Raw genomic sequence first — 18,188 nt, 5'->3', positions numbered from 1 at the left:
TTATGGAGGTGGTCTCTTGTGAATCAAGATTTGATTAGGCTAATTGACAGAGATTTATTGTTTATAAAAATCGTACAAAGTCAACATAACGAAAATGAATAACATATAAAGACAAATCAATAGGTCTTCTAGAGACATTTAAAATATACGTTAAAATTTTAAAATGAACTATAAGTTGCAACTAGGGACCAAGTCGATCTGCATTATTGAATCTTTTGAACAAAATGATATAAAAAAGATTTTCAACCCAACTCTTATCATATATTTGATTTCCTTCTAACTGCTTTCATAAGGTAAATTTATTATTTATTAGTTATGCATACGTAATATAGATAGAAAATTCCATAGTCAATGCTTAAAATAAAAAGTCGGATAAAAACTAAAAAAATTTATCAATTGCACACTTTAATCCAAAACTTGGTTCATAGGGTTGATAAAATAAGCTCTTAGTAGAGCTGCAGTACCAACAAGCATGGAGAAAAATATATGGAGAACTTTTTACTTACTCGCTTTGTTCCATCTTCTGGTAGAAATCTATGCACAGAAAGAAGCAGAGGCTTTGCTGAACTGGAAAATGAGTTTAAACTCTTCTTCCTTAACTTCGTGGACTCTCACCAATAGCAGCAGTAGTCCATGCCAATGGACTGGAATTGAGTGTGATGAAGTTGGTAGCATTGTTGAGATTACTCTTGCAAATTCAGGCGTGGATGGAACACTTGACAGGTTTGACTTCTCTGCCTTTCCTAATCCAACCTCCTTCAATCTCAATTTGAACAAAACTTGTAGGAGCAATCCCAGCTGGAATTGGAAATGCAACAAAACTGAGATTACTTGATCTGGGTAGTAACAATTTCACACAATCAATCCATGTTGAAATTGGAAACCTTTTAGAACTCCAATTTCTTTGTCTTTACAACAATTCACTTACAGGTCAAATTCCATACCAGCTTAGCAATCTACAAAAGGTTTGGCTACTTAATATAGGCGGCAATTATTTAAAAAATCCTGACCCAGTTCAATTTAAGGGTATGGAATCTTTGACAGAACTCTGGCTCAACTATAACTGTCTGAAGGAAGTTCCACCATTTATCTCAGAATGTCCAAAGCTAACATTTGTTGATCTCTCAGACAATCTGATTACAGGTCAAATTCCAGTTCAACCGCTCACCAGTCTGCAAAACCTGGAGCATCTAAACCTGACCAAAAACTCATTTGAAGGATCGATCCCAGCAGAAGTAAAAAATTTTACAAAACTTCGACACCTGAGGCTTAGGATGAACATTCCCTCCAATTGGGTTCTTGCTAAACCTTGAAATGCTTGAATTGCATGAAAATCTGTTTCAGGGACCAATACCATCCTCAGTAGGAAACCTGCAGAAGCTTGAGAAATTAGTTCTTAAAAATGCTGGTATAAATTCCACCATCCCAGAAGAACTTGGTTTCTGTACAAACCTTAACTTTCTTGATCTATCACAAAACAGCCTTAGAGGTACATTGCCTTTATCTATGGCCTCATTAACAGAGATCAGAGATTTAGGAATTTTTGAAAATAAATTATTTGGCTGGATTAATCCATCTCTTCTATCCAATTGGACAGAACTCATCTCTTTGCAACTTCAAATCAATGAACTATCAGGATTTATACCAAAAGAAATTGGATCACTCCAAAAACTCAACTATCTTTATCTGTTCGACAACCAGTTTTCCGGTCCCTTACCTCTAGAAATAGGAAATTTATCAAATTTGCTAGACCTTCAATTGTTCAACAACTTATTCACTGGTCCCATTCCTTCAACTATTGCAAATTTATCTAAGCTGACCAAATTGGGCCTCCAACTCAATAGAAATCCTCCCCAGGAAATAGGTTACTTGGAAAGCTTAGAAGAATTTGACATAAGTGCAAACAAGTTGGAGGGAATTTTGACTACATCAATAACCAACTTGGAAAAAGTGACTGTCTTCTATGTCTCATTCAACAACTTCTCAGGAAGCATTCCTAAAGATTTTGGCCCAAATTTCCTGAGAAATGTGAGTTTCTCCTCCAACAGTTTTTCAGGAAAACTTCCTTCCAGGATTTGTAAAGGAGGAAACCTTGTATACCTAGCAACCAACAAAAACAAACTAGTGGGACCTATTCCAGAAAGTCTTAGAAACTGCACAGGATTGAACAGAGTTCGGCTTCAGCAGAACCTGCTTGATGGAAACATCACTGATGCATTTGGCATTTACCGCTCTCTGGAGTACATCAACTTGGGAGATAACCGGCTCTCTGGCACTGGGGAAAGTGCACAAGTCTCTCTAACTTCCTGATATCTGCTAATATGATATCAGGTACTATCCCACCAGAGCCTGGCAAACTGGAGAATCTGCAAAATCTTGACCTCTCTAATAACCAACTTGTTGGGAGAATTCCTATGGAGCTATTTGATACTTCTTCAATTCTGCTAAAACTTAATTTGAGCAACAACCAGTTCTTAGATCGGATACCAGCAAATATCGGAATGTTGACAAAGCTAGAATATTTGGATTTGTCAGCAAACAATCTAAGTGGACCAATACCAGAAGAACTTGGGAACTGCCAGGCACTTATATATCTGCATCTGAAAATGAACAAATTAAACAAAACGATTCCACTACAACTTGGAAATCTAGTGTCATTGCAGATTCTCTTGGACCTCAGTCACAATTCATTCACTGGAGAAATATCACCACAACTTGGGAAGTTAACAAGGTTAGAAATATTGAATCTTTCTCACAACCAGCTCTCTGGTGCCATACCTTCCACCCTGCGAGATCTAATAAGCCTTCAACATGTTGATTTATCATATAATAATCTTGAAGGGCCTCTCCCAAACAATCAGGCTTTTCAGAAAGCTCCAGCAACAGCATTGACAGGAAACCCCGGTCTATGTGGTGAGAAGAAACAGGGTTTAAGCCCCTGCAGCAAAGACCCTTCATCTGAAAATCATGATAAAAGCAACAAAAGGAATCTAATCATTGCTGTAGTCATTTCACTTGTTTCCTTAGCAATTCTGTTAGTTTTGTTTGGAATTTACAAGTTGAGGTGTCAATCAAGGGCTCAACAACAAGAAAACAGCTACACTTTGGAAGGAAAAGTCTTTTTCTCTGTGTGGAACCACACAAAGAGAACTGACTTCTGTTGTGGTTCTCCGACCACTTTAGAGAAGAAATATGAGAAGAAAAAATAAAAATAATTCTATTACTCTCTTGGAAATAGAATACAAAAATAAAAACTTCTCTCGTGGAGATTCTCACGTGGAACCCCTCTCTACACTGTCAAATTCTCTCTAGAATTGCTCACTCTTCTCTCAAGCTCTCTCTGGAACTTAAACACTCTCTCTCTCGGAGTTTACTCTCAATACTCCTCACTTGGGATGATATTGAGCTTGCTCTCTTGACTTGGCTTGCATGCAATGGGATGAACCTATTTATAGGCTTACAAGGTCGGTTGCATGGCCACAATCTTCAACAGCTTCTGACAGTAGCCCACAATTGTTGAGCAAGTTGGAGTTCGGTGTTAAATGCAGCAATGGCCATTGTCAAAGATGGTGGCTGAGCAGTCTTCACACTGTCGATGTAGTGGTGGTGCGGCTGGACTTCACAATTCTCCCCCTCCAGCCGCATTTAAACTGATGGTCATCTGCCATCCATTCCGGCTATGTCTCTGCATAGCTTTAGCTTCTCTTGAGCAACAACTTTTGTTAGCATATCTGCTGGATTCTCTTTTGTGTGGATCTTCATCAGTTTCAGCAACTGTTGATCTATTACTTCGCGTATCCAATGATAACAGATATCAATGTGCTTTGTACGGGAATGATACATTGAGTTTTTGCTCAAATCCATGGCACTTTGGTTATCACAATGTATCTTGTAGTCTTCTTGCTTGATGCCCAATTCTGTGAGAAAACGTTTTAACCACAACATTTCCTTACCCGCTTCCGCTGCGGCAATGTACTCTGCTTCAGTAGTGGATAAAGCAACACACTTCTGCAATCTTGACTGCCATGACACAGCTCCCCCCGCAAAAGTGTAGAGATAACCTGATGTAGACTTTCTATTATCAGGGTCTCCAGCCATATCTGCATCTGTATAGCCTTCTAAGATTGGAGCACCTCCCCCGTAGCACAAGCACAGCTTCGATGTACCTTTAAGATACCTGAGAATCCATTTGACTGCTTCCCAGTGTTTCTTTCCAGGATTTGAAAGAAATCTGCTCACAACACCTACTGCGTGAGCAATGTCTGGTCTAGTACACACCATTGCATACATCAGACTTCCTACCGCTGAAGAATATGGTACTGAAGCCATCTCCTCTATCTCTTCTTTGGATGAGAGGCACAATCTCTTACTCAACTTGAAATGATTTGCAAGTGGAATGCTGACCGGTTTGGCTTTATCCATGTTGAATCTCTTTATCACCCGTTCAACATACTTCTCTTGAGATAGCCACAACCTTCTATTCTTCCTGTCTCGGATTATTTGCATTCCCAAAATTTGTTGAGCTGGTCCTAAGTCTTTCATATCAAAGGACTTAGAAAATTCTTTCTTCAGCTGACTAATCTTCATTGCATCTTGTCCAACGATCAACATGTCGTCCACATATAGCAAAAGTGCAATGAAGTTTCCACCTGAAAATTTTTGAATATAAACACACTGGTCTGCTGCAGTCCTTTTATAGCCTTGACTCACCATAAACGAGTCAAACTTCTTATACCATTGTCTTGGTGCTTGCTTGAGGCCATACAAGCTCTTTTTCAGCTTGCATACGAGGTTTTCTTTCCCTGAAACGTCAAATCCTTCTGGCTGCTCTATGTATATTTCCTCATGTAAATCACCGTGAAGAAATATTGTCTTCACATCCATCTGTTCAAGCTCTAGGTTTAGACTTGCTACTAAACCAAAAATGACTCGAATTGAAGTCATTTTTACCACTGGTGAAAAAATCTCATCAAAGTCAATTCCTTTCTTCTGAAGAAATCCTTTGACCACCAATCGGGCTTTGTGTTTCATCACCTTTCCACTGCCATCTTTCTTGAGCTTGAACACCCATTTATTCTTTAGTGCCTTCTTTCCTGTTGGAAGCTCAACCAACTCATAAGTATGATTTTTCTGCAAGGATTCCATCTCATCTTGCATTACTTGCAGCCACTTTTCCTTCTCTTGATGAGAAACAGCTTCCTGGAAACTCTCTGGCTCCCCCTCTTCGGTAAGCAAAATATACTCAAATTCTGGAAATCTCTTTGATGGAATTCGGCCTCGCTCAGATCTCCGAACTTGTAAACCACTGGTTTCAGGAGATGTACCATCATCTGACCGCTGTGATGGCCCTACAGCTGCTTGAGAGGATTGAGTCTCCCCTTACTCAATATCCCCTTCTTCCTCCTGGTCTGCTTCTGGTATATCTTCATGCACCTCATTATCCTCTGTGGCTATTTGTGCTGGTGCTGGATTAGGACAAAAATTCTCGGCACTAGAACTACAATTAGGAGACATTATGGGCTTTTCAATGTCTTCCATTGTCTGGTTTTCATAGAATACTACATCCCTGCTTCTAATAACCTTCTTTGTTTTCAGGTCCCATAACCTGTATCCGAATTCTTCATCTCCATATCCTATAAAGATGCATGGAGTAGATCTTGCATCGAGCTTCTGTCTGAGCTCCTTGGATACATGTACATAAGCTAAACAACCAAACACTCTTAAATGAGAGTAGGAGGGAATCTTACCCGACCACACTTTCTCCGGAATTTCAAAATTCAACGGTATTGACGGTGATCTGTTGATTAAATAGCAGGCGGCACGAACAGCTTCTCCTCAGAATGGCTTTGGCAGCTTAGCCATACTGATCATACTTCTGACCTTTTCCATAATGGTTCGGTTCATTCTTTCAGCTATTCCATTATGTTGTGGGGTGCGAGGGACCGTCTTCTCATGTCGAATGCCATGTCTTCTGCAGTAGGCATCGAACTCCTTGGAAGTATACTCGCCTCCATTATCTGAGCGGAGACATTTCAGCTTCTTTCCTGTTTCACGCTCTACCATGGTATGAAACAGTTTGAAGTAATCCAATACCTGGTCCTTTGTCTTCAAGAAATATATCCACACCTTCCGAGAAGCATCATCAATGAAGGTCAGGAAATTCTTGTTGCCACCTAATGATTCCACCTCCATGGGACCACAAACATCAGAGTGCACCAGACTAAGCAACTCTGATCTTCTCGATGCAAAGGAACTGAAGGAGACTCTATGTTGCTTACCAAACAAGCAGTGATTACAAGGATCTAGCGCAGCATCCTTGCAAACAGTGATAAGCTTCTTCCTTGCCAAAGTGGACAATCCTTTTTCACTCATGTGACCGAGTCTCTGGTGCCACAGATTTTGAGACGCCTCTCTTTCTGCAATATTGAGGCTATCTGCACATATCTTCACATGAGTCTTGTACAGCATTCCACAAATATGTCCTCGGGCGACAACTATGGCACCTTTCGTCATTTTCCATGTGCCTTTGCTGAAGTAGTTGTCATAGCCTTGCTTGTCTAAGGTTGCTCCCGAAAGTAGATTAAGCCGAAGATCTGGAACATGACAGACATCCTTCAAAGTGATTGTACAACCAACATTCGTTTTTACCTGAATATCACCAGTTCCCATAATCTTTGCGAAACTGGAATTTTCCATTTTTACCATACCAAAGTCTCCTGCTTTGTACGTTTTGAAGAAATCTCTGTGTGGAGTGACATGGTAGGATGCTGCAGTATCGACTACCCACTCAACATCTTGGGTTGATATATGAAGCCATGTCTCTTCTTCGGTGGAGCAGAGCGCCACTTCTCCTGTAACAGTGACTAGTGTCTCTCCATCCTTCTTCAGCTGATTACCTTGGAGTCTCTGCTCTCTCAACAATTTTCTGCAGTTCTTTTTCATGTGACCCTCCAGGCCACAATGATAGCACTTATATGATGATTTTCTGCCGTCTGTAGATCTGCCTCTGCTCTTGCTCCTGCCTCTCCCCCTATCTCGACCACCTCTTTGCTGTCTTCCTCTCTCTGTGACGAGGGCATGTGACTGATCCATGCCAATGTCCTTTCTCCTGGCCTCTTCGTTAAATAGGGCATCCTTAACCATAGACATAGTAAGTTTGCCATTCGGGGCTGAATTGCTGAGAGAGACTATCAATGTCTCCCAACTGTCTGGAAGAGAGTTTAGAAGTAGGAGGGCTTAATCCTCATCCCCTAGTTGGTAATCCACAGCAGATAGTTGATTTACCAAGCTCTGGAACTCACTGGTATGCTCGGCTACAGAAGTTCCACTCTGTAATTTTAGATTTACCAATCGCTTAAGCAACAGGGCTTTGTTCCGAGCAGTCTTGGCCTGGTACATGTCCTCCAATTTTGTCCAAAGGGCATATGCATCCGTTTCCTTCGCTACATGATGGAAGACACTGTGGTCGATCCATTGCTTGATCTGACCGATCGTTTTCTTGTTTAATTTCTTCCATTCTGCTTCTTTGCTGGAATCGGGGTTTTCTCTTTTAGCTTCTATAGGATCAAACAGATCCTTACAATTGAGGAGATCTTCCATTCGAGGTCTCCAAAGTGTATAATTTGTGGCAGTGAGCTTAACCATAGCTCCCGAAGATGATTCTTCCATTGACATTATGGCTTGACCAAAAATGGAGCCGAATTTGGCAAAACGGAGTTAACCGTTGCGTCTGGAACGGCCGAAAATGGTGGACTTGACTCTTTTGGGGTCAAAATATAATTATCAAAAATTTTGGGGCAAAAATACAATTTCATAAAAATTCTGGGTCAACCTGTAAATACAGAAACTACAGGGGTCAATCTGTAATTTCCAATAATTCAGGGGCTGTTCCGTAATTTCATAAACTTCTGATGGCGTGGCAGATTGTGTTGACGTGTCAACACGTGGCAGATGACGTGGTGATTGAGTGGCTGACGACGTGTCGGATCACGTGGCAGATGACGTGGCTGGGTGCGCTGACGTGTCTGATGACGTGGTCGTCTTCAACCTCCAAACGGCGCGTGCGGCGCGTGAGGTGCGTGAACTGCTGCAGAAAATTTCAGACGGCGCGTGCGGGCGCGTGAGCCTCTGCATTTCTCTCCGGCGAACTTGGTTGTTCTTGTCTCATCGAGTACTTTCACCTGGTATTGTCAAATTAATTATTTGAGCAACTTTACGAAACACCAACTTGAAGAACAGAGGCTCTGTTTCTTCAAATTTTGAACCCAAGCTCTCGACCTGGAGCTCTGATACCACTTGTTGTGGTTCTCCGACTACTTTAGAGAAGAAATATGAGAAGAAAAAATAAAAATAATTCTATTACTCTCTTGGAAATAGAATACAAAAATAAAAACTTCTCTCGTGGAAATTCTCACGTGAAACCTCTCTCTACACTGTCAAATTCTCTTTGGAATTGCTCACTCTTCTCTCAAGCTCCCTCTGGAACTTAAACACTCTCTCTCTCGGAGTTTACTCTCAATACTCCTCACTTGGGATGATATTGAGCTTGCTCTCTTGGCTTGGCTTGCATGCAACGGGATGAACCTATTTATAGGCTTATAAGATCGGTTGCATGGCCACAATCTTCAACAGCTTCTGACAGTAGCCCACAATTGTTGAGCAAGTTGGAGTTCGGTGTTAAATGCAGCAATGGTCATTGTCAAAGATGGTGGCTGAGCAGTCTTCACACTGTCGGTGCAGTGGTGGTGCGGCTGGACTTCACAACTTCAAGGACATAGTAACCGTGGCAGAAAATTTCAATGACACGTACTGCATAGGAAGGGGAGGACAGGGAAGCGTGTACAAAGAAATTCTTCCGACAGGTGATATCTTTGCTGTAAAGTGTCTTCATCCATCTCAGGAAAATGAGCTCCCAGCAGAATCCCAGATGAAAATCTTGGAGGTCGAAATTCTTGCACTGACTGAAATCCGGCACGGGAACATTGTTAAGCTATATGGATTCATTTCCTTCAATGGGTCCATGTATTTTGTATAAGAGTATGTCAAATGCGGCACTTTGGTCAAGTTATTGCAGGAGGGCAACACAGCACAAGTTCTGAACTGGGAAATCCGGTTGAAAATTATCAGAGGAGTAGCATATGGACTTTCTTACCTGCACCATGATTGTTCATCCAAAATAGTGCACCGAGACATTTCCGGGAATAACATATTGTTGTACTCGGATTTTGAGCCTAAGATAAGTGATTGCGGAACAGCAAGGCTGCTGAGAGATGGCAAATCTAATTGGACAGCTCCTGTTGGCTCATACGGCTACATGGCACCAGGTATTTCTCAAAACTGACAAAACCAAGGCTGCTGAGAGATGGCAAATCTAATTGGACAGCTCCTGTTGGCTCATACGGCTACATGGCACCAGGTATTTCTCAAAACTGACAAAACCAACTTCCTTACCATCGTCACAAACTTCTTTCTACAGCATCTTGAATAGCAATAATTTCCCAATTTCTCCAATCTTAATCCACATTCAATAAAATAAAATAATATCTAAAACCATGATTTGAAACTACATTTTCATTTTAGTTGGCAAAGTAAATGAAGTATAAGATTATAAAAGAGAGAGAAGAAGAAGATGATGATGATGATAAAATACTCTGCATACGAAGATATAAAGTTGGTAATTCTTTCCTTGCAGAACTGGCTTCCATAATGAAGTTGACGGAGAAATGTGATGTGTACACTTTCGGCATGGTGGCATTAGAAGTAATCATGGGAAAACACCCTCAAGAGCTCCTCTTATGTCTGCAATCTGGAGGAGATATGCTCGTTAAAGATGTCCTGGATAAGAGGCTTGGCCCTCCGGCTGCTCCAATCAAGCAAGACCTGGTCTTGGCTGTGAATCTCTCTCTGGCATGCATAAATCAAAACCCCAGCTCCAGACCCACCATGTATGAAGTATCCACTCAACTCTCAGATTCAGCAGCTACTTATCCATCTCTCTATGAATCTTCCCAAATGCTCACATTGCAGAATTTGATGAATTATGTTTGAAGAAAAAAGCTCGTAATGGTAGCTTCTAAACCATGCCCTTTTCAACTTGTACAACATATGACAATAAACTCTGCCATAAGGGCCGTTAAAGTTTTTTTTTTTTTTTTTTTTTTTTTTTTTTTTTTTTCAGTATTCGACATTAGAACCCAGATGAAAAGGGTATCGAAATTGGAATAAGATAACGAAAATTATTGACGACAGCCAAAACCACGAAAGCTATCGGCCATTGACGAACAGAGAAAAAGAATTTTTATTCTTTTTATTTTTTATTTTTTTTAACCTTGGGAGGGGCCCATCTCTTCCTACGCTCACCGATCTTCGACCCCATTAATAATTGTTGTTGAAAACCACGTACCACGGCGCTATATTGATTTTAAAGCACTTTATATATTCCATGTAACGCTCAAAAATATCAAAAATATTATTTTTCTTTCATAATTTAAAAAATATTAATTAATAAAATAAAGTTTAAACCATACGCATAAATACTATAAATTTTAGACTTGTGGTTTAATGCTGTGGGAAATTATTGTTTGGTGGTCTGGATAAGATTTTAAGTACAATAAAAAGTAATTATTTATTTTGATCAGGAAAAGAAATTTATCTTTTTTTGATTAGATAAAAGTAATTTATTTTTTCTATTTAAAAATTACCACATCACATATGTTTTGTTTTGAGGATGTTATATAAGGTCAAGACCCTGGCATTTTAAAGTTAAATTGTATTTCTTCCCTACTACTCTATTAATTTAAGTTGGTTTTTCAATTTTTGTAACAACGTGTATTTGTATTTTGATTTTGAAGTGTAGATATATGGACTTAAATTCATAACTTACATCAATTGAAAGGGAAAGAAATATTGGCTGAACGTTTCTACCCATCCCTTCACTTTGCAAGCCAAGCTACCATACAATAAAGCCTCAACTAAGAAAGTTATGTTTTAAAAAAAACACAAACCACTTGAATTTCCCAATCCAATAGCATATACTGCACTAGGGTAAATATGAATCAAATGAACACCTTATACTGCACTAAACCAATAAAGAAGCAAAATAACACACAAAAAACAAATTTATAATAATTCACAAAAAGAATAAAAAAAATACATGCCATGCCAAACACCAAAACATATATAGGCCAGAACAAGTTCAAAGTTAATGCACATTAGGAATTATATCTAGACTACGCATCAGCAACCCCTCTAGTATTCAAAGCTCTTTCCAACCTTGTCTCAAATGGGGTAGAGTGCCAGTTCACTTTCTTATCCTGCAAGCCCAGAAAACTCAATCAGAAGTCACACCAAACACCTATTTTGCAAACACATTCACAAAATCTTACTTCACATGTACCTCTCTGTACTTGCTGGTGGTGTTTGGTATTCCTTTATAAGAAGAGGCTGAGCCAGTATCCTTTACTGGGTCTGTGTGATTCCAGTAGGTCCCAACAGTCCCTATTAAGGGCATCTCATCAGGGCTTCGGCTCGGTGACTTTTTTGGTGAAGATGTAGCTGAAAACTGTCTCAGCTCTTCAACAGTCAATGCTCCTAAAATTGGCCTATCTTCTTGGCTCATGAATGAGTTTGATCCTTGAGATATGCTTCTTTCGGGTGTAGCGGTCTCTACCGCGAATGTGCTTGTCTCGTTAACATGTTTAGTTTCATCAGAACCCAACCAGTTTGAAAGGCTAGCATCAACTGCTATTTCTTGTTTTGGTTTCTTAGCTTGATCAATCTTGGATTTGAAACTGAATGATGACTCCTTGAAACTCGGCTCGGAACTAAACGAAAGCCTTGGTTCTGGATCCGAAGTCAAATTCTCTTTCTGAGGTACCTTCACTGGTTGAGTCCCTCTACCTTTAACAGCTTTCCATTGACTAAGATTCTCAACTGGGTTTAGCACAGAGTGAACATATTTACTCCTATCACGAACACTCCGATTAAACCCAATTGGTTTTACTTCTCTCTCTGGCAAATCACAAACAGTTATAGGACTATTAACCTCGTCAACAAAAGTTTTCCTGTTTGATTCAACAATTTCATCTTCATAGTCTATCTCTCCATCAAAATCTTCATCCTCATCATCATCCTCATCCTCATCCTCATCATCAAGATCACTATCCCCAAACTGAGGTTCATCATTCTCATCATCACTATCCCTGCAATTCTGGTACCTATGGTTTGGAGGGTACGATCCCAAGCTCGTAGTGATTGAACTATCTTCAGAGGAAGACTTAGACAAGCTTAATTTTTCTAAAACTTCTTCCTTCTTCTCATTCACCTTCTCCTTCTCCTTCTCCTTCTTCACACTCTCCTCTTGGGTCTCTGGTAAAATATCTGAGGATGATTCATGGGTTGAAACGTGCTCATAGGTTCTGACATTTGAATCAAAAGTTACTTTCTTCCTGGTACTGAAGCTCAATTGCTCCTCAGGTTTGTCTCTACACCACAAAACCCACCAGTTCGTCATCAATTTTGTCATTAATAAACAAAACCAGTTGTTTCTCTGTCTTTATACAAACCAAAAATATGACGGAAATAAACTAGAAATGAGCAGGAAAATTCAATTGCTTACCGGACTTCTAAAACCGAGCTAATAGGGTTTTGGGACTCTCCCTGTACCGAAGAGACAGCCAAATGCACAGGCTTGTAACTTGAACTTCTCTGTAATTTTCAGTGAGGGTTAATAGGGGAAAATAATTTCAAACAATCAAGGTCTGTTTAGTTTCAGAGAAAATCTAGAGAAAACAAACAAAAAAAAAAAGAAAAAAAACACAAAAACAAAAACAAAACCGTCAAACTAGCTGTGAGCGAATTTTTAACACTAGCATTACAAACTTACTGGCCTTTGTACTAACAAAGGCACCCAAAGTGGGAACACAAAGGAGCAAGACTTGGTGGGTTTCTTTATCTTTTATTCTCAGGAAATAAACAAAGCGGCAAAGAAAAATCAGTAAACAGAAGAATTAACAGAGATGAGAGAGGCATACTTGGATTCGATGAGGTTGAACCTTGCTCCTCTGTTTTCTGCGGGCATGATCTTTGGAGGAACCAAAACACGCAAGAAAGCAACCCATTACAGATCTCTGTTCCTCTTTGGTCTTTCTTTCTCAAAGATTAGATCCTTCTTGGAAAGAAAGTTTTTTTTTTTTTTTTTTTTTTTGGGCTAACGGATTCTCATTACTTTCAAATACATCTTTCAGGCAAAGAAAGAGAGAGACAGAGAGCGTTTAGGTTGGCAAAGAGGTAAATGGAGAAGGGACAAAACGGTCATGAACTTTTATATTTTCTTTGTAATATTTTTCTTTTTCCTTTTTTTTTTTTTTTTTTTGGAAGAAAAAAAGGAAAGTGACCGTTAGAGTTTATGATTATGTGTGATCACAGCCTGTAAAATTGTGGTTTCATACTATTATTATTATTATATTTTTTTTTTTTAAAGAGGGAATATTTTAAATTTTTGTGCAGGCTGAAGTTTGTCCCTTATGGACTAATCTACACCTTCCATCTGTATTCACTTTTTTGTGGGGCCCACTGTCCTCGACTTTCTGATCGTTGATCCATTCTGATATGGGACCGGCCTCACTTTCTTGGATTCAGATTCAGCGGGAGTTCGTTTATTTATTTATTTTTCAAATCTAATAAATAATAGCAATATTATTATTATATCAACAAAATCTTCCCAAAAGTACTTTGGTAGGACCATCGTATTGAAGATTTTTTCCAGGACTAAAACGTACACCAATTTAAGACTAAAGTGGTAAATCAATTCAACTTTTTTTTTTTTTTTTTTTTTTGGCTGGTGTGGCTGGGCCCCCCTGGCTCCCCTCCCCCCAAGACTCGATCCCAAGCACACACAGGCTGGGATGTGGAAACTCTGCGACTTGAGCTCCACCGCGAGTCTAAATCAATTCAAACTTGGTTCAAGGTCTTTACCCCCATTGAATATCCTATAAAACTGTGACCAAGTAAAACCAGCTTCTGGATTCTAATTTCTATTAAAATTACCATATATATGATTTGATTGTTTAGTGTTTTTTTTTTTTTCCTTTTTTACCCTAAAGTTGTTTTTTATTGTTTCAAAAAAAAAAAGTTGGTTTTTGTTCTAATTTTAAAAGATGAAAAATAGAAATGGAGTGAAAGCAGCTTCTAAATGCTAATTTATTTTAAAACTATGTTTTTTTTTTTTTAAGCTCTTCCTTTTTTTAAAAAAACAAAAAAAAAAAAAATGGGGTGAGAGAGGCTCGAACTCTCGACCTCAGGATGACTCAGAAGCTATGAGACCTACGCGCTAGCCAACTGCGCCACCACCCCTCGGTGGTGTTAATTTTTGGTGCTTTTATTAATATTCACAACAATTTGTTGAATGTCTTTCCAATTTCAATTCCACGTCCGCCTCATTCGGCGTCGTTTAGCAAACCCTAGCCCCTTTCGTTCTCGTCTCCTCCATTCTCATTTTGCTCCTCTAAGTCTAGAGAGAGAAACAGATACAGAGAGAGAGAGCGAGCGAATTTCGTGGAGAGAGAGAGAGAGAGAGAGAGAATGGAGTCGGATGAAGGAAAGCTATTCATAGGAGGAATAGCGTGGGACACGACAGAAGACAAGCTCAGCGACTACTTTGGTCAGTATGGCGACGTCACACAGACCGTTATCATGCGCGATAAGACCACTGGGAGACCCAGAGGCTTTGGCTTCGTCGTCTTCTCCGATCCTTCTGTGCTCGATAACGTCCTTAATGACAAGCACACCATTGATGGCCGAGTGGTTAGCTCCTAACCCCCCTTTCAATTTTAATTGCATTCACCTTTTCCTAGTCTCAATGCGCTTCAAATTTTAGAAACAATTACAATGGTTTTGCTGTTTTGTAGCCCTTTTTTTTTTTTTTTTAGGTTTTTTGAATTCTTTTTATGCCATGTACTTCTTCCTGCTTTCTTGAATATATTGCAGTGTATTTCTTTCTGGGTTTCGTTGAGTTCGTTGACTGGTTGTTTGCCAGCGATTGGCATTGTGGGTTTTATCAGTTTGTGGTAATTTTCAAATAGGTTATTCCTCGGATTTATCAGTGTGGTTATATTCTTGGGTTTTTCTGGGCTTTCGTCTGGTAGCTTAGGAATTATAAAATTAGGGTAAACAGTGTCGTGTTATAGGGATTGAGGCTTGCTTATAAATTAAGATATATTCTTTCATTTCTTTGTTGAATTTACTCTAATTCTCTATTTTCTGGGTGCGCATTATTTTTTTGGTTACGCTGTTTAAGATTCTGGAGATTTGTGTTTGAGTAGGCGTTCTAGTCTTTTGTTTCTTTTTCTTACATTTTTTTTTTTTTTTTAATTTTTCTTTCTTGAAGTTTTTATGGGGTTTTGTTGTTTGTGGTTTTAAGTGGGATTTTTATTTTATTATGCAGTGTTTATTAATTATAGAGATTTCATGTGTATTTGTATGTGGGTTACTAGGTTCTAAAGTAATTAGTTGATGGGAAAAAATACCAACAGGCTTCTTTCATGAAAACACGCGGTATTGCAGTTTGTTCTGCTTAGGTTCAGATAAAATGCAAAATTTTAACTATGGTTGGAGAGTACTAGAATGGACAACATTCGACACAAATTCTGTTTATTCCTTATTATTTATATCTCTGGTGTATTACATGGCGACTTCAAGTGCTCAATTCTTCATTAGATCAATGTTGGGAATTTAAGAATTCGGTTTGAATAATGAACCATTATAAGGTTTTCTGTTGTGTTTATGAATGCTGGCACTAATTTTTGTGTAATCTGTGACACATACCTAGCCAAGCATGGATATAATTCACTGTTGAAATTTTTTTTTTTAGATTAAAAACATAGAAATGTTATGGTTAAAAATTTGGTTAAAAAAACTGCACAAACATGCTACACCATCCCCCTTCTTATTCTCCTGAACTATTATGCCTTTTTCTTGCTCTTCACCATTGCACATCAAATCTTGGTAAATATATTTTTTGCTTGTATGTTAGTTTATGTCTTTACTTTGTGTGTCTTTTCATTAGATTAAACTTTTAATTTGGTTGCGTTAGGTGGAGGCAAAAAGGGCTTTATCAAGAGAAGAGCAGACCTCCTCTAAAACTGGAAACTTTAATTCCAGCAGAAACTCTGGAGGTGGAGGAAACTTTAAGACCAAAAAGATTTTTGTTGGAGGGTTGCCTTCAACCCTATCAGAAGATGGATTTCGTCAATTTTTTGAAAGTTTTGGCCATGTAACTGATGTAGTCATAATGTACGACCAGAATACTCAACGTCCTCGTGGTTTTGGTTTCATAACATTTGACACTGAAGAAGCAGTTGATAGAGTACTTTATAAGAACTTCCATGAGTTGAATGGTAAACTAGTAGAAGTGAAGCGTGCCCTTCCTAAAGATGCAAATCCTGGTGGAGGGGGCCGTGTTGGGGGCTATCAAGGTTATTCTGGTGCAAGTACAAATACATTTGATGGTCGGATGGATGGCAGTAGATATATGCAGCCTCAAACCGCTGCAGGTGGTTTTCCACCATATTCTGGTTACGGTGCACCTGGTTATGGTTATGGGGCTGCAAGTAGTGGGGTTAGTTATGGAGGCTATGGCAGTTATAATGTAGGTGGTTACGGAAGTGCTGGTGCAGGATACGGTGGTCCTGCAGGGTCCTATGGAAATCTAAGTGCTCCTAGTCCTGGTTATGTTGGTGGAGCGCCTGGTGCAATGAAAAATGCTTGGGGCAGCCAAACTCCCTCTGCTTACGGGGCTTCTGGCTATGGGGCTGCGGCTACTTGGAGTGCTCCTGCTGGTGGTGGTGCCAGTTCTGCGCCTAGAGGTCAATCCCCAAGTGGGGCTTCTGGGTATGGGAGTCAAGGTTATGGATATGGCAGTTATGCTGGTAGTTATGGATCATACTCTGGTGCATATGGGGCGTCTGGTGGGCGTGCAGGGAGTGTCCCAAACAGCAATTCAAGTGGTGTTGCTAGTGGAGGAGATCACCAAGGAAGTGGTAGTGGCTATATGGGAAGTGGCTATGGTGACACGAATGGGAATACAGGGTATTCTAATGCGGGATGGAGATCTGATCCTTCACAGCCTGCTGGTGGTTATGGTGGTACTCAGTCCAGGCAGGCTTAACAGGAGTGACGTGATGGTATTGATTTCTGCTCAAGTAATCCTAATGCGGGCAATCTTTTCCCTTTTCGAGTGCTTATTTATATGCATGATGGTTACATACTGGGTGAATTGCTTGATTCCCAGTGCTAGTTGGCAGTTGTAGTTCTGCTTATATTGTTACCAGTATTTTCCAGCAGTAGAAAATTTAGTTAAATTTGTTTCAAAGTTTAGCATTTATCTTCAGGTTTGTTATTTATTAGCTATGAGCTTGCTAATCTACTTCCCCTCATCCTCTTTTCCCTTCCATTACAGCTGTATGTAGCTTGGGCGCCAAATATGGCTATCCTTTTCTTTGATCATTGCGCTGCATTATTTTTTTATTTTATAATCGCTTGAAATTTGAATATATGCTTTCTGTTTATTATTGATTAAGTTTAGCTATTACCCAAAAAAAAAAGATGATCAAGTTTAGCAATACTGACTGCTTAATGTTAGGGATCGAACATTATTAGATGGATTGAAATGTAGTAAAGCTTTTTGGTAATATCTCTTCTGGAAGGCCACTAGAGAGTTTTGCCTACTCCGTTCTAAATCTTTTTGTTTTGCCCTTTAATTTTTCAATATTTCCAAATTAATCTTTTGAAATATATGAAGAAAGAGGAAAAATTATGAAAGGGCATTCCATTTTTCCTCTGAACTTGAAAGGAGCACAAAGAAGAAGGGAAAGAAAGTGAGAGAGAACGGCGAACAAAGCTTGGGAGAGAGATGATTTGTCTTAATAATGGCCGTTTCGGGTTATATTTTTTCTAGATGTCTTTTTAAATATCTGTAATTTTTCACTTAAATTGGATATTTTTTTCAAAAATTTAAATGTCATACTTGCATAGCTATTAGGGTTTTTTTTTTTTTTTGTTTTTTTTGGTTATCTGAAGTATGAATTCTTATTTAACTAGAAAAAACTACGTAAAAATCTTTCTTTTTTCTAAAGAATGCACACCTATCCAATAAGAAGAACAAAGTAAATTTTTTTTTTACTAGAATGTAG

The 18,188-nt window shown here is 39.1% G+C and overlaps 2 protein-coding genes, 1 non-coding gene and 1 pseudogene across 3 annotated transcripts; 2 read left to right on the top strand and 2 right to left on the bottom strand.

Moving 5' to 3' along the window:
• The first annotated feature begins 472 nt into the window (after positions 1-472).
• LOC107425795 (MDIS1-interacting receptor like kinase 2-like) lies at positions 473-10,110 on the top strand (annotated as a pseudogene).
• A 1,046-nt stretch (positions 10,111-11,156) lies between these two features.
• On the bottom strand, positions 11,157-13,299 carry LOC107425803 (protein JASON). The gene is made up of 4 exons (XM_016035842.4): positions 13,032-13,299; positions 12,617-12,705; positions 11,396-12,482; positions 11,157-11,312 (listed from the first exon to the last, which is right to left on the bottom strand). The coding sequence occupies exons 1-4, from the start codon at positions 13,116-13,118 to the stop codon at positions 11,229-11,231; spliced, it is 1,347 nt and encodes a 448-aa protein (XP_015891328.3). The 5' UTR covers positions 13,119-13,299; the 3' UTR covers positions 11,157-11,228.
• Positions 13,300-14,267: 968 nt separating this feature from the next.
• TRNAM-CAU (transfer RNA methionine (anticodon CAU)) lies at positions 14,268-14,352 on the bottom strand. Its single transcript is given in 2 exon segments — positions 14,268-14,303; positions 14,315-14,352. It is a non-coding gene; the product is annotated as a tRNA-Met (tRNA).
• A 112-nt stretch (positions 14,353-14,464) lies between these two features.
• Positions 14,465-17,502, top strand: LOC107425802 (heterogeneous nuclear ribonucleoprotein 1). The gene is made up of 2 exons (XM_016035841.4): positions 14,465-14,802; positions 16,091-17,502. Exons 1-2 carry the CDS (start codon positions 14,581-14,583, stop codon positions 17,162-17,164), a joined length of 1,296 nt encoding a protein of 431 aa, XP_015891327.2. The 5' UTR covers positions 14,465-14,580; the 3' UTR covers positions 17,165-17,502.
• The last annotated feature ends 686 nt before the right edge of the window (positions 17,503-18,188 follow it).

The sequence above is a fragment of the Ziziphus jujuba genome, chromosome 9, assembly GCF_031755915.1.
Source record: "Ziziphus jujuba cultivar Dongzao chromosome 9, ASM3175591v1".
Lineage (NCBI taxonomy): Eukaryota > Viridiplantae > Streptophyta > Magnoliopsida > Rosales > Rhamnaceae > Ziziphus > Ziziphus jujuba.
The sequence above is the reverse complement of the archived record's forward strand: the minus strand, read 5'-3'. Positions and strand labels throughout refer to the sequence as shown.

Coding starts and splice junctions, on each gene's coding strand:
- LOC107425803 (XM_016035842.4), bottom strand. CDS start 13,118: ATGGGTTGCTTTCTTGCGTGTTTTGGTTCCTCCAAAGATCATGCCCGC. Junction 12,483..12,616: donor AGCTCGGTTTTAGAAGTCCG/GTAAGCAATTGA, acceptor TTTGTGGTGTAG/AGACAAACCTGAGGAGCAAT. Junction 11,313..11,395: donor CCACCAGCAAGTACAGAGAG/GTACATGTGAAG, acceptor CTGGGCTTGCAG/GATAAGAAAGTGAACTGGCA.
- LOC107425802 (XM_016035841.4), top strand. CDS start 14,581: ATGGAGTCGGATGAAGGAAAGCTATTCATAGGAGGAATAGCGTGGGAC. Junction 14,803..16,090: donor ACACCATTGATGGCCGAGTG/GTTAGCTCCTAA, acceptor TGGTTGCGTTAG/GTGGAGGCAAAAAGGGCTTT.